Source organism: Drosophila ananassae (assembly GCF_017639315.1).
Source record: "Drosophila ananassae strain 14024-0371.13 chromosome 4 unlocalized genomic scaffold, ASM1763931v2 tig00000066, whole genome shotgun sequence".
Classification (NCBI taxonomy): Eukaryota; Metazoa; Arthropoda; class Insecta; order Diptera; family Drosophilidae; genus Drosophila; species Drosophila ananassae.
Genome location: NW_025319039.1, coordinates 708,386 through 723,682, shown reverse-complemented (window position 1 = coordinate 723,682; position 15,297 = coordinate 708,386). Strand labels below are relative to the sequence as shown.

The window sequence follows — 15,297 nt, the reverse complement described above, 5'->3', positions numbered from 1 at the left end:
TTATATAACAACGTAGGATCCAAGCTATTAAATGCTGATTTATTGCCCATGACTTACGATAGTATTTCCACACTACCACCAACTGAAGCTACAGATTTTTTTGCAGCTTCTGACGCAAAATCAACATGAAACACAAATTTTTCGCTCAACTTACCTTTATTAAGAAGTTTAATTTTATCCTTAATAGACTTTATAAAACCTAATTTATACAGCCTCTCCTTATCTATAACAGAGTCTTTCACTATTTTTTTAGCTTCCATTAAGCGCTGTATATCGCCAACATTAATTATAGAGTATATGCTCCTACGTATAGGCTTAAAACCTCTTTTAGGCAAACGAGTATATATAGACTGTTGTCCACCCTCAAAACCATTTATAGAAACTCCACTTCTAGCCTTCTGCCCTTTATGCCCTCTACCGGATGTTTTACCTTTACCACAACCGATACCTCTACCCAGCAACTTAGGCTTCTTTTTCTTAGATAATTTAGTAAATATAGAGTTTAATTTTACAGCATTATTCATACTTTACCTGTTTCCAACTATCTCGCTAATCTTTTTGCCTCTTTTGCTTGCTACCTGACGAGGAGATAACATACTATCAAAAGCCTTAAACACCGCACATATAACGTTATGAGGATTATTTGATCTAGTGGATTTAGCTACCACATCCTTTATACCTAACACCTCAAAAACTGATCTAATCGCTCCACCAGCAATAATACCTGTTCCGGCTCTTGCGGTTCTTAAAACTATCTCACCAGAACAAAATTTAGCTTTAATATCATGATGCAAAGTTCTACCTTCACGCAAGTACACTCTAATCATTGATTTCTTTGCAGCATTTACAGCTTTGACTCTTGCTTCAGCAACTTCTGCGTGCTTACCTATTCCACACCCTACCCTACCCTTCTCATCGCCAACAACAACCAAAATTGAAAATGAAAATCTTCTACCACCTTTGGTAACCGTTGTCACTCTTCGTACCGAAACTAAAAGCTCTGATAAATCATTATTATTTTGTAAATTCTTTATAGCCATATTCAAAACCTTCTAAAATTCAAATCCAGAACTTCTTAAAGCCTCAGCAAATTGAGAAACTAATCCTGTGTATTTATACGCTCCACGATCAAACGTAAGCTGCTGCTCTAATTTCATGCCAGACAGACGCTCAACCATTAAAGAAGAAACCTGTTTTATAGTTTCAGCGTTGACTTTCCCTTTACATACATCCTTAATTTTAGCATCCAAAGTAGAAGCTGAAGTGAGAGTTATTCCTTTTACATCATTAATTAACTGGACATAAAAATGCCTATTAGATTTAAATATGGATATACGTAAACGTTCAGCGCTCTTGTCAAGCTTCGCTCTATTACGTAACTTCCTTTTTTCAGAATTACTTAAAAAATTATACGATCTTTTCATTTTTATTACTTCTTTTTACTTACAACCTTACGCAGCATAAATTTGCCTTTTATTACAACACCCTTACCTTTATAAGGATCATATTTTCTAATTTTGCATATATCAGACGCCACCATATAGACCTTCTGCTTATCCATACCACTAACTACTAAGTGAGTTGGCTTTATGCACTTAATCTCAACATCTTTAGGCACTTTATATTTAACATTATGGCTATAACCAAGATACAAAGTCAAATACTTACCATCACACTCTGCCTTATATCCCACACCGTTAATCTCAAGATTAACAGAAAAACCATCAACCATGCCGTTAATGATATTATTAATATTACTCCTATAAGTGCCCCACATAGGCTTTATTTTATCATAATTATCTTTATCTTGATCAACAGAAAGCAATAGCTGATTATCAATAATCTGACACACAACATCCCTGATCAAGCTAACTTCCTTTTCAGCCTTAGCACTCTTTATTAACATACTACCATTATTATATTCAACTGAAACACCAGCAGGAATATTGATAGGAGCAGCACCTATACGAGACATGAATTTCTCCTATTATTTAAAACACACGACACAAAACTTCTCCACCAACCTTTAACTTATGTGCATTATAATCAGTCATCACTCCTTTGGGTGTCGATATAATAAAAATACCAAGACCATTATATGCTTTAGAAATGTCCTTATACTTAGAATAACGACGACAACCAGGCTTTGACACCCTAACTATGTCACTAATTACAGGTGACTTCTCATAATACTTCAATTTTACAATGAAAGAAGGTAAATTATCTACAACTTGCTTTTCATAATCAAGGATATACCCTTCCTCTTTTAAAATCTCCAATATAGAAGAATTCATCTTAGAAAATAGTACCCTTGTTGCCCTATGCATTGCCAATTGAGCATTACGTATCCTTGTTAAAAAATCACCAATACTATCAGATAACGCCACAATATACTCCTTATATTATATTTACCAACTAGACTTTGTAACTCCTGGAATTTGCCCAAAAGAACATAAATCACGCAAAACAATTCTACATAAACCAAATTTTCTATATACTCCTCTTGGTCTCCCAGTTAAAGCACACCTATTTCTAATTTTGGTTTTAGAAGAATTTCTAGGCAATTTTTTAATTAATTTATTTTGAGCTGTAAACCTTTCTACAATAGACAAATTCTTATTATTTATTATAGATTTCAATTTTTCTCTTTTTTCTTTATATTGATCGCACAACTTTATTCTGCGAAGATTTCTTTCTATCATAGATTTTTTTGCCATATATTTCTCCTCTCAATTAATCAAAAAAAGGAAATTTAAGAGCCAGTAATAATTCCTTTGCTTCCTTATCACTAACTGCACTTGTTATAATATTAATATCCATACCTCTAATTTTACTTATTTTATCATAGTCTATTTCTAAAAACGAGATATGTTCCTTTATACCAAAGGAAAAATTACCATTACCGTCAAATTGCTTCACACTAAATCCTCTAAAATCTTTTTCCCTTGGCAAAGCAATATATATCAATCTTTCTAAAAACTCATACATTTTATCTCTACGCAAAGTTACTTTGCAACCTACTGTAGCACCTTTTCTGATCTTGAAGCCAGAAATAGATTTTTTTGCAAAAGTTGATAAAGGCTTCTGCCCAGCAATCAAATATAGGCTATCAAGTGGTTCATTTATTGCTTTACTATCTGTAGCAGCATCTCCAACGCCAAAAAACTTGTCGCATGAATGTTGTAAGCATATACCCTTGTCCTATAACTAAGTTGATAGTGTCACCTAAATACCACTGCGAATATAGCTTTCGTGTACGCCAATCTCTATCTGGCAACAACCCTGGAGCTTCTTCTTTAAACGTTCCAATCAGTGGCCCACTTCCAATACCAAATTTTCTGGCCATTTCTACTAGAGAGTCTACACTTATTTTTTTCCCTATATTATAAAAGTAAGTGTTGCATGATAATGCCATTGCCTCATTTAAAGATACATACCCATGGACTTTGCTTTTCAGACAACGAAATTTCCGCTCACCTATTTTCATATAGCCCTTGCACGAGAATTTCTCTTCTGGTGTTATTATCCCGTCTTTTAAACCCGCAAGCGCAACTATTACTTTAAATATTGAACCAGGTGGAATTTGATATGATAACGCACGATTCACAAGCGGTAATGAAGGAGCATTCAAGCTCTCCCAAGTCTCATTTGATAGCCTGCTAGCAAAAAGATTATTATCGTAAGAAGGTGAATTATATAATGCTAAAATTTCTCCATTATTTACATCAATTACCACTGCGGAGCCTTGGTGATCTTTAAATACCTCTGCGGTTTTCTCTTGCAGATTAATATCAATTGTCAGTTGTACATCTTGTCCGTCTTGTTGTGGTATGCTTGATAATTCTTTTATGACGCGTTTTTTAGAATTTATTTCCTGCTCAGATTTTCCTGACTTGCCTTTCAATATATGATCATATGTATATTCAATACCGCTGATTCCTACTTCGCTTATGCCTTGCTGTCTTTTTGTATATCCGATTACATGAGAACACATTGAACCAAACGGGTAATAACGTTTATAAAGAGCAGTTATTTTTTCTGACGATTTTGCTATTTTAGACTCGACTTCTGATAATGTCTGCAAATCAACTTCCTTACCAGAACCATCAAACAAAACAACATACGAAATTTTGTTTACCGCAAGTTCAATGCTATTCCTATCTAAAATTTTGCTCCGCTTAGGCATAATAGTAGCAACTCTTATTCTATTACTATTAGATAGTGCTTCGTACTTTTGTCTGTTTCGTATTTGTAAATTATATAACCTGCAACTAAAAACCGCGGAAATGGTAAGCTGAATACCACCTAATATGAATGCTCTGCGGTTAAAGACTTTATTTTTTGTCCACATAACATTCCTTCAAAACGCACTTTTTTCCCCTCTTTTATTGTTACACTTCTGGCTTTTACCGTATTACAAACCCTTTTTTCCCACTCACTTAAGGTCACAAACTTATAACCTGATTTTTTTAGTATTTTAATAATATGAGGTAAAGCTTCAATTGTGTTTGACCTGTTATTGTGATCATGAAACAGTATAACTGCTCCATTATGTACATTACTTAAAACTCTTTCAACTAAAGTTTCTGGCTTATCACCTTGCCAATCTAGCGAATCAACTGTCCATAATATTGAATACATATTTAATTGATCAGTATTTTCAATCAGATTATCGTCATAACATCCATATGGCGGACGAAACCATTTTACATCTTGTTTTATTGCATTTTTAATTGCTGTATTTGTCTTTTCCAATTCTTGCAATTGTTCCTCACTTGAAAGTGATGTCAACTTCCTATGCGACCAAGAGTGATTGCCTAACTCATGACCTGATTCATGAATTTTCTTTACTATTTCAGACGTTTTTTCATTTATACGTTCACCAAGCACAAAAAATGTTGCTTTTGCTTCATAGCTTTCCAGAACATTAATAATATCGTTTATTCTATTGTTGGAAGGTCCATCATCAAACGTAAGCGCAACAAACTTATCGTAGTTATTCAATAATTTTTTTATATTACTTAAATTTCTATATGATAGATCTAGATTACAACTGAGCCCACAGTATGGTAAATTAAAATTACAATCACTACAAAAAGCCGTACTTGAATATAGTAAGAAAAAAGTGATTATCCTTATAAACATTTGTAATCAGCAAAGTGATAGAATACTACACTTTTTTGCTAAGTTAAGCCATCTTTAATTGCTGTAGCCTTTACTTCATCGCTTCTTTAATATATTATATTAACAATTTTATATAATATATTATGATTGCAAATATAAATACCGTTGCGCTTCAGGGAATTAGCACAGTAAATGTCAATGCACAAATTCATATGGCAAATGGTATTCCAGCTTTTAAAGCAACAAGGACAACATTGCAAATTTAGAGTTCAAAAGGGTTATTCCTCGAGAACTACTGCGTCAGAAAGCTGGCGTTGAATTTGTATATAATGTTGACCTTGGAGGTTTTTATGAATAATAGTGAGAGAAAAGAAAAATTGGAAACTCGCATTTTATCAAGTAGAGGAAGGTCTTTACTTGACCATGAGCTACTGGAACGTACTCTATCTGAATGTGAAGAAGGAAGAGAAGTGGCCAAAAAGCTAATAGAGCTCTTTAGTAGTTTAGGAAGGGTAATTAACGCTGACTTTCATGAGCTAAAAAATGTTACAGGAATGAATGATGGAGCAATAGCAAGTATCTTTTGTCTGAAAGAGATTTTCGATAGGATACTGAAAGGTAAGTTAAAAAAGCTGTCGATTCTTGATAACAGAGAAGAGCTACTAAAATACTTTAAAACAGCAATAGGGCAGTCACGAAAGGAAAGCTTGCGAGTAATATACTTAGATCGAAGTGGTCATTTGATATACGAGTATATTCAAGACTGTGGAACTATAGACAGAGTACCTCTATATGTGAGAGAAATAATCAAACAGGGATTACTGATCGATGCATCATCTATTGCAATTTCACATAATCATCCAAGTGGAGATACAGAACCATCAAAGGAGGATGAGGATAACACACTTACATTAGCTGCAACCTGCGAAAATGTAGGAATGAAATTAATAGATCACATAATCGTAACACAGAAGAGCCACTTTAGTTTTTATGATAGTGGTTTATTGTAATCTGTAGACCGGAAGGAAAGTTCTCCAACTTTCCTTCTTTTTTTCTACTTCATAAATTAAAAAATTCAATATAAGCTTGAGCAGCTAAAATTAGTAATGAAAGGTGGAATTAGGCAAAAAAATAAAAGAACTTAGATTATACTGTGGTTTAACACAAACTGAGTTGGGAAAGAAAATAGGCGTTTCGTATAGACAAATACAAAGGTACGAAAATAGTTCAAACCAAATTTTGGCCAGTAGGCTATACGACTTAGCAAAAGCACTATCGATTAATGTGGCTGATTTTTTTACTGATGTGCATGTCGACTCACATGAAACTTATGATGAAGAAATACTAAAATTAGTCAAAGGATATAATGAAATTAAAAGCAAAAGGTTACGTAGCGTAGTTTATATATTGGTAAAATCTTTTTCTCAAAGTTACAATGAGAGTTAGTATTGCTTCAATACCTCAGTTAATATATTAATAAATGATTGTACAAGATGAACAACATCCTATTGATAAACAAATAGGTGAAAGAATAAGGAAGAGAAGGTTAATATGCGGTTTTAGCCAAAGAGACTTAGGAAAAAAGCTCGGAATTTCATTTCAGCATATACAAGGATATGAAACTGGAGAGGTAAGGCTTGTAATTGATAGATTGTATAATTTGGCAGAAGCTTTGTCCGTTGATATGTCATATTTTTTTACCAAAGCTTCTGAAGACTTACACGATAAGGCCTTTTGTAGCGATGTGGGTAGTGAAGAAATATCAAGGCTAGTGAGGGAATACAGGAAAATTAAGGATGAAACGTTGCGTGATATTGTGCATTCAGTGATAAAAGCGCTTGCCAATAAATAATATTGCCTGAATATATCTTCAATCCACTTCTACAAGCAATGCTAGTTAAGGTAAATTTTTTATGGTAATTTTGATTAAATTTCAAGAACTACTTTACTTTGCAATAATTATGGCTATGTAAAAACATAGCCACCAATCAAGAACGTCCTACAGATGTCGTTTTGGTATCTTTTAATTTGCTCACCCAAGAAAAGGTCTCACTACTTTTAGAATTTTGGTCGCCCCACCTTCCACATCTAGTAAAGCTGCCTTTTTCCACTACTTCTTTAACAGACATTCCACCAAATAAACAACCCTTTCCTACGATTTCTCCTATTTCTTGCAACTCGTTCCACATTTCTTCATCTTCTACCTCAACTTGTACTTGATGATAGTCTTCTGTGTCATGATATACCATTAAATTTAGCTCTCCTAGGCTAGTGCAAAGTGTTACTGTAAAAGCGCTGTTATCGGATATATCTACGTAATTTCTTTTACCGTCTTTCCCAGTTTTGACCTCAACTTCACCATCACCTATTTTTATGATACTACCGCCAAGGTTTAAGTCTCCTTTACTTAAGCCCAAATTTTTTGCACCTTCTACAACTTTGGCAACATCAACTATGCAGCTATGTGAAAATTCAATATAGAAGGTCTTATTATCGATTTCTACATCTTCAACAGTTCCTTCTATAGTAGCGTCTTCTCCAACTTCCCTAAGTTTCTTGAGCCTACTATATATTTGTGGCTCAATTTCTTTTTGCACTTTTTGATACATTTCAGCTATTTTCTTATCAACTTGTACATTAAAATCTGCTCCATGTAAGGCTAACTTTCTGATTATATCTTCTTGTTTATTTTCTTTGAATTCATCACGATACATCTTAAACATTGTAACGTTAGTGAAGCTAAAGCCATCTTCGTTGCGAGCGTTTACTCTTATTCCTAAATCCAAAGCTTCATCGACGATTTTACTTAATTTGTCTAGATTTTCAGCTGCAATAGCTTTTTCCAAGAATTCATTTAATTTCACATTTTCATATTCACTTAGCCTTATCTTGCATAAAGCTGATCGAAATGGATTGAGCTCCTCAGGATATGTTAAGACAGGTAATTTACTAATCTTTTTATTTGCTGTTGGAGCAGCTTTTATAAAATTAGGTAATAACCCTTCTTTTGCTATTCGCTCTACCGCTTTTAACATTTTACTAGACAAAGGGGGGAACGTACCACCACAACATAAGCTTTGCATACGTTTAGTATTTCATCACTCAAATCTCCGACACATATTTTTGCATGAAAACGAAATGCTCTTAAAATACGTAGATAGTCTTCTTTAATTCTATCTTCAGCGTTGCCTATAAAGTTTAACCTTCGCGCCTTTAAATCCTCAATGCCACCAAAGTAGTCATATATATGGCCATGCTTATCTGCATATAGAGCGTTAAATGTAAAGTCACGCCTTGAAGCATCAGCTTGCCAATTATTAGTAAATTCTACTTTTGCATGCCTACCATCACATTTCACATCATGCCTTAGTGTCGTAATTTCAAAAGACCTCTGATTTAAGATTGCAGTAATAGTTCCATGGTTTAAGCCAGTTGGAATAGTTTTTATATTACGGAGTTTTAGCGCTTTAATTGTTTGATTGGGAAGCAAATTAGTAGCTAAATCGATGTCGTGGACATCACGTTGCAAAATTGAGTCTCTCACACATCCGCCGACAAGCCTAGCCTCACCACCAAATTCCTCTATGGCATCAATAATTAAACTAGTCTCCTGGTCAACTTGCATTTAGGTTAGTACATACTGCAAGTTCATATTATATGAAATGCTTGCACAAACCCCTATATAAAAATATACAGGGCTATGAAAATTTACTGTGCAGGTATTTGTTGCTGTTGCTGTTGATGAGATAGTCTTTCTATTTTTGCTTCTTCCATGCTACATGACGGACTCAAAGACTTCTGCTTCTCAGAGCGTTGAATGTGTTGCTTTATATCACTAACGCACTGCTCTACAACATCACAAATTTTTCCATCAGCATTTTCTGCCAATAACTCATCAAACCTCTTCTCAACCTCTGCTCTCTCAGAGATATCCTTTGAAAGGTTACAATACTCTAAGATCTCGTCTAGCTGCAGTTTTTTTGCTAATAGGCAATCTTCTTGTTCTTGCTCTTGTTTAAGTTTGGTTTCCTCTTGCTCTTGTTTTGCTAAACTTTTATTTCTATCAAGCAATGGTTCAAAATGAGCATGTCCTTTGTTTATTACATGCAAAACACTACTGTCGTCATAATTAACTTTATTGTATTCACCTGCACTTTTTGAACCTGAATTGTCTATTAATTCATGCAAAAACAAATCTTGGTTATCAACAGTCTGGTTCTCTATAACATGTAGCTTTACCTTATACTTTTCACAAAGTATTCTGCCTTCAACGTCAGGATCACCCCACCTATCGTTACGCATAATGTTTGCTGTATAATCATCTACAGTTTCACTACGGTGCTGGCCATTGTTATCATAACCATTGGCAATTGCATCTGTAAACCACTTTGGTGGATTCTTTTGTGCAAATTCCCTACAATCATTTCTTAATTTTTCGGCAGTAACTTGCTCTCCTGTCTGTTGTTCTAGACTTTGCCTGAAAGAGTCAAAAAAACAGCTTCCATTACCAATTGCTTGTCCTACATAGAAATTGTCAGGGTAAGGGTTACTATTTAAAAGAGTTATTTCTTGCCCTGAGATCCTGGGCCTTTTTATTCCAACCTCAACATCATGAAAATCACTTGGTAGCTTCCGTTTCCTAGGTTCAGCCATAGTTTTTACCTTAATTTGAGCTATATGTTACTATACCAACAAAATTATTAATAAGCAACTAATTAAGTATAGCAGAAATTTTTAAATTATGCAATAGTTGTAGCTTTAAATAGCAAATATGAGTTTTAACTGCGGTATAGTTGGGTTACCAAACATAGGAAAATCAACCTTATTTAATGCGCTTACAGAGTCAAGTGCAGCCGAAGCTGCAAATTATCCTTTTTGCACAATCGAGCCAAATATAGGCAAGATTTCGATAAAAGATCAGCGTTTGAAACAAATCGCAGCAATTGCCGGTTCAGAGAAGATAATTTATAATCAATTAGAAGTTGTAGATATTGCAGGCCTGGTAAAGGGTGCGAGCAAAGGTGAAGGGCTCGGCAATAAATTTTTAAGCCATATCAGAGAAGTTGATGCCATCGTTCATCTGCTCAGGTGCTTTACGGATGACGATATCAGCCATGTACACAGTAAAATAGATCCAATATCAGATGCTGAAGTGGTAGAAATGGAATCACTGTGGACGGAAGTCCACGAGGTGACGACCTGCATGCCTAGGCGTGCGCGAGGAAACTCTATATATAGCCGAAGAATTAAAAATTTTCTGTAGGCAACCGATCTAAATGAATGATATACCAATCGAAAGGTATTGTTTCAATTAGATAATTTTTGTCGAAACATATTCCAAAAGTTATTTGGTTTGGGAGAAATTAGGGTGAAAGTAAAAAAAAATTTTATCACTAAAGTGGGGCTGGTGGACACATTTTAGTCCCCAGATAGAATATTTTTATATATTCGCATTCTAGAGCTAAATACGCGTCGATTGGTACCTCAATCGACCCGATCCGACATTTCATTCAGAAGTTATTCAAAAAATTCGATTTTTTCTTCTTCTTCAAAATGAAGCCAGTTTGCGTCGGTTTGTCGGTTTGTCTGTTTGCACTATTTTTATCTTAAAAATCCTGAAAAAAATTGGAAAATGTTTGTTACTATCATATGAGCAACTATTGTTCTACAACTTTTTGAAATACCTTTAGCTTACGTCAAAAAATTAAAAAAACTTTGTTAATGAAAAAATTCATAACTTTATAATTAAGAAAGATATTAAAAAAAGCTTTACACCGTTGAAATGGTTTTTTAAATATCAATTTCACTTTCTTTGAGACCAAACGTCTATATAGTAAAAAAACAAAAATACACTGAAAATAAACTTTTTTTTTTAGAAAAAAAATTATTTTTCAAAATTGACTCGACTGATCCTTTTTTTTTATTGCACGTGTAGATAGCTTTTGAGATGACGCAACTTTCGATATATCGCTTATATCTGGCAAAATCCGTTAACTCAAGATATAGTCCTGTAAGTGCAGCTACCCATTTTGTCCAGCCTCTTGTGAAGCTTGCATTTACTTATATGTACATGTGTATGTATTTGATTGGCATCTTTGCTTTTTGGAGTCTGCTTATATTTGGTCAATACCCTAAAAAATATGGAGTATGTATATCTTTTCAGATTTTAGTTTATTTATTAAAAAATAAAATCCAAATAAAAAAGGGCTTGAAAAGCAAAACGTAAACATTGACTCAACTTGGTCTCGAACCCAGGCCCTCTGTGTTAGGAACCACGACGCTCTCCACTCGACTAACCTAGAACTGTCTTGCTTGATGGCAACTTTTGTTGTAATTCTGCTTTGTGTTTCAGTGTCTCATGTCTTAATGAGAAGACTCAGAAGATTGGTACTTCAACCGACCCGGTCCGACATTTCTTTCAGAAGTTATTCAAGAAATTCGATTTTTACAGTTTTTTCAAAATGAAGCCAGTGGGTCTGTTTGTCTATATTTTTATACCCTTGCAGAGGGTATTATAATTTTGGTCAAAAGTGTGCAACGCAGTGAAGGAGACATCTCCGACCCTATAAAGTATATATATTCTTGATCAGGATCACCTCCTGAGTCGATATGAGCATGTCCGTCTGTCCGTCTGTCTGTCTGTCTGTCTGTCGGTTTCTACGCAAACTAGTCTCTCAGTTTTGGAGCTATCGAGTTGAAACTTTGCACACACCCTTCTTTCCTTTGCAGGTAGTATATAAGTCGGAACGGCCGGGATCGGTCGACTATATCCTATAGCTGCCATATAACTGATTGATCGGAAATGCCATAACTTTGGTGTTTTTTAAGTTAGAGGGTTGGGACTTTCCACACATGTTATATTTGACCAAAATATCTTATGTACAAAATTTCATAAGGATCGGCCGACTATATCCTATAGCTGTCATAGAACGATCGAAATTGGTATAACTTTGGTGTTTTTTAAGTTAGAAAGATGGGATTTGGTACAGATTCTATTTTGGGAAAAATAATTCAATATGCCAAATTTCATAAGAATCGGCCGACTATATACGATCCGCTACATATCTAATAATACAAGATGCGTGGCGCCACCTAGCGGACTGCGACTGAACTGCAAGGGTATATAAACTTCGGCTCCGTCCGAAGTTAGCTTTCCTTTCTTGTTATTAGAAATTTTGTTGATGGTGAAATTCTCATAAGGATCGGACAACTCTATAGGATCCGATATATATAATAATAATATAAGCTTCTGCTTAACTGCAAGGGTATATCAAATTCGGCTCCGCTTGAAGTTAGCTTTCCTTTCTAGTTTTTTTTTTATAATTTATTATATAGTGGAAATCTCATAAGGATAGGCCTCTCATCTGTTAATTTGTTAAAACAATTTGGTTTCCCACAACTATAAAACAATTTTGGATTTTAAATACATTTTTGAGCAAATTTTTAATTAAAATTTTTAAACTAACCAAATTCCAAAACCTTTGTAAATTAAAAATACGTATAACTTCAGAGCCACTGAAGCTATCGAAAAATTCTTTACGTCTTTGGAAAGGTTTTTAATTATTCCACCTTCTTGAATGTCAAAATCTATAGAGTTAAGAAAAAAAGAGTTTTGATGTTTATCCTTACAATTAAAGTATTGCTAACTATGTGAATCGCCTGTCCAGAGGTTACTTCCATATACATATATTCTATATATTATGCGTTCTGTTTTAAATAATTGAAGATCAATATATACAAAAAAACAACTGATATCATATAAAAAAACCTCTTGACGAGGTAAAGTACCGGTGACGAACCTGCATGCGAAACCCAAAATATCTGATATCAATTTTAGTGACGAAAATATGCTATATAGGTGTACAAAATTGCATATAAAAAATATTCTTGTTCGGCACGTGCAAGAAAAACAAAAACAAATCAGTCACGTGCCGAACAAGAATATTTTTTATATGCAATTTTGTACACCTATATAGCATATTTTCGTCACTAAAATTGATATCAGATATTTTGGGTTTCGCATGCAGGTTCGTCACCGGTACTTTACCTCGTCAAGAGGTTTTTTTATATGATTAATCCTAGCTGATATTGATAGCATAGAAAAAAGGCTTCCTCAATTGGAAAAGAAAGCAAAGCAAGGTGATAAAGAGCTAAAGAGACAACTTGAATTAATGCAAGAGGTACTGGCTACTTTAAAATTAGGTAAACCTGCAAGAAGTTTGGAGAATATCGATGAAGATGAGATGAAGTCGCTTCAATTGCTGACAACAAAGCCCGTTATGTACGTTTGCAATGTTGAAGATACAAATGTTATAACTGGCAATGAATTATCTAAAAAGGTAGAGAGAATGGCGGAGGAAAATAAAAGTAAATTTTATTGTATTTCAGCAAAACTCGAAGCAGATATTGCAAATCTTGATAGTGAAGAGGAAAAACAGAGTTTTTTATCGGAATTTGGCTTACAAGAATCAGGCCTTGATGGAGTAGCGCGTATTATGTATGAAGTGCTGAGTATGATAACTTTCTTTACTGTGGGCCCCAAAGAAGCACGGGCATGGCCAGTAAAAATAGGGTCAACAGCCGATAAAGCAGCAGGTGTAATCCACACTGATTTTGAGAAAGGCTTTATAAAAGCAGAGACAATAAGCTTTGCAGACTACATAAAGTATGGAAGTGAATCAGCTTGCAAAGACGCAGGAAAAATTCGCTTTGAAGGCAGAGATTATATCATGCAAGATGGTGATATAATGCACTTTAGGTTTAATGTGTAGTAATTTATCCTTTCTATTGGTTTTTTATCTAAGGCATTTTTTACTGTAGATTAATCATTTGATTATAGTATCATTTTAATTAAGCTTATGCTTGGGATATTTATGAAAAATATTTTATATTTTATATTATTAGCTGTTGTATTCGGATCACTGAGCCTATTTGCTGTAGAGCAATTTGAAGAAAAGAAAATTGAATCAGTTCATAAAAACGAAAATGTAGGTGTAAGGAAGCAAGATAGCACAAATCAAAAAGATGAGTTAAAAAGCAACGTCGATGCTAAACAAACACAAGAGGCTGAGAGCAAAAGATTAGACGACACTACCGATAAAGAGAAGCTGCAACACAACGAGAATAAAGCTTCCGTGGTTGAAAAAACTACAAGTGAAGGTGAAAGGATTGATAAAGGTTTGCCAAATGACCAGCTAGAAGGAAGCACAGACAAATTTGCTCAAAATTTACCAAATGTGGTCAATAAAGAAGTGAATAAAGATTTGAAACCAGAGCCTTTGCCTTTAAGTGCTGATTTAAATGAGAATACAGCTAACCCGCAAAAAAATCTACAAGCTGATCAGAAGATTGATATAAAAGATAATGAACTTTCAAAAAGTGATGCGAGTCAATTATTAGAGGGAAAAAAAGAAAAAGTAGAGAATCAGTCTGAAGAAAAAAAAGTGAAAGAAACAAACAGTAATTCCAAGGACCGCAATAGAGTAAAACCTATAACTAAAAAAGATGAAGAAGAGCAAAGTGAAAAGAAAAGTTTACAAAAATGGACAAAGCTAAACAGAGAACCAATAAAAGAATGGGGTCATAAAGACATACAAAGCAAGTCAATATATAAACGACAATATGATAGCCTTAATGAGCATCTTCCTACAACTGTGTTTATTGATGATTACAGTAAGCAATTTTTTTACTGCATTAAGAAGAACAACTTAACTTGCTTAAGAGGAGTAATAAGTAAGCTAGAAAAAATTGGATTAACAATTCAAGAGATACTAAGGTTTAGAAATAAATTGGGTGATACTCCTCTCATTTATTCAGTTAAACAAGGTGAGGTAGACATAGTGCGCTTTCTCTTATTACAAGGTGCTGATCTTAGAGTAGTTAATAATAATTTTCAATCCCCAATTGATATAGCAATCGAAAGAAAGCAGGTCAAGATAATAAATGCGATTGCCGAAATGATGCCACACCTTTTGGAGGATAGAAAAATAGACAATAAAGAAAGCTCAGCAATGTACGATTGGGCTGTGAAAACGAAAGAAAACAATGAGTTGCAGTGTGATAAGCAAGATGATTAGATTTTTGATATTAATTTTAGTTGGTCATTTATGTTATGGAAACGAAACAAATGATGAAAAAAATCAGATTAGTGATTTTTTAAACGCTCTGCATGAT

General features: G+C 34.1%; 1 protein-coding gene across 1 annotated transcript; it reads right to left on the bottom strand.

The window, feature by feature from the left end:
• Positions 1 to 3,151: 3,151 nt before the first annotated feature.
• Positions 3,152 to 14,189, bottom strand: LOC123257818 (peptidoglycan-N-acetylglucosamine deacetylase-like; the record flags this gene model as incomplete). Its single annotated transcript, XM_044717801.1, has 3 exons — positions 3,152 to 4,608; positions 4,663 to 4,986; positions 14,166 to 14,189. Coding segments are annotated over 3 exons (651 nt in total), but the record flags the coding sequence as incomplete, so codon positions are not given.
• Positions 14,190 to 15,297: the final 1,108 nt, after the last annotated feature.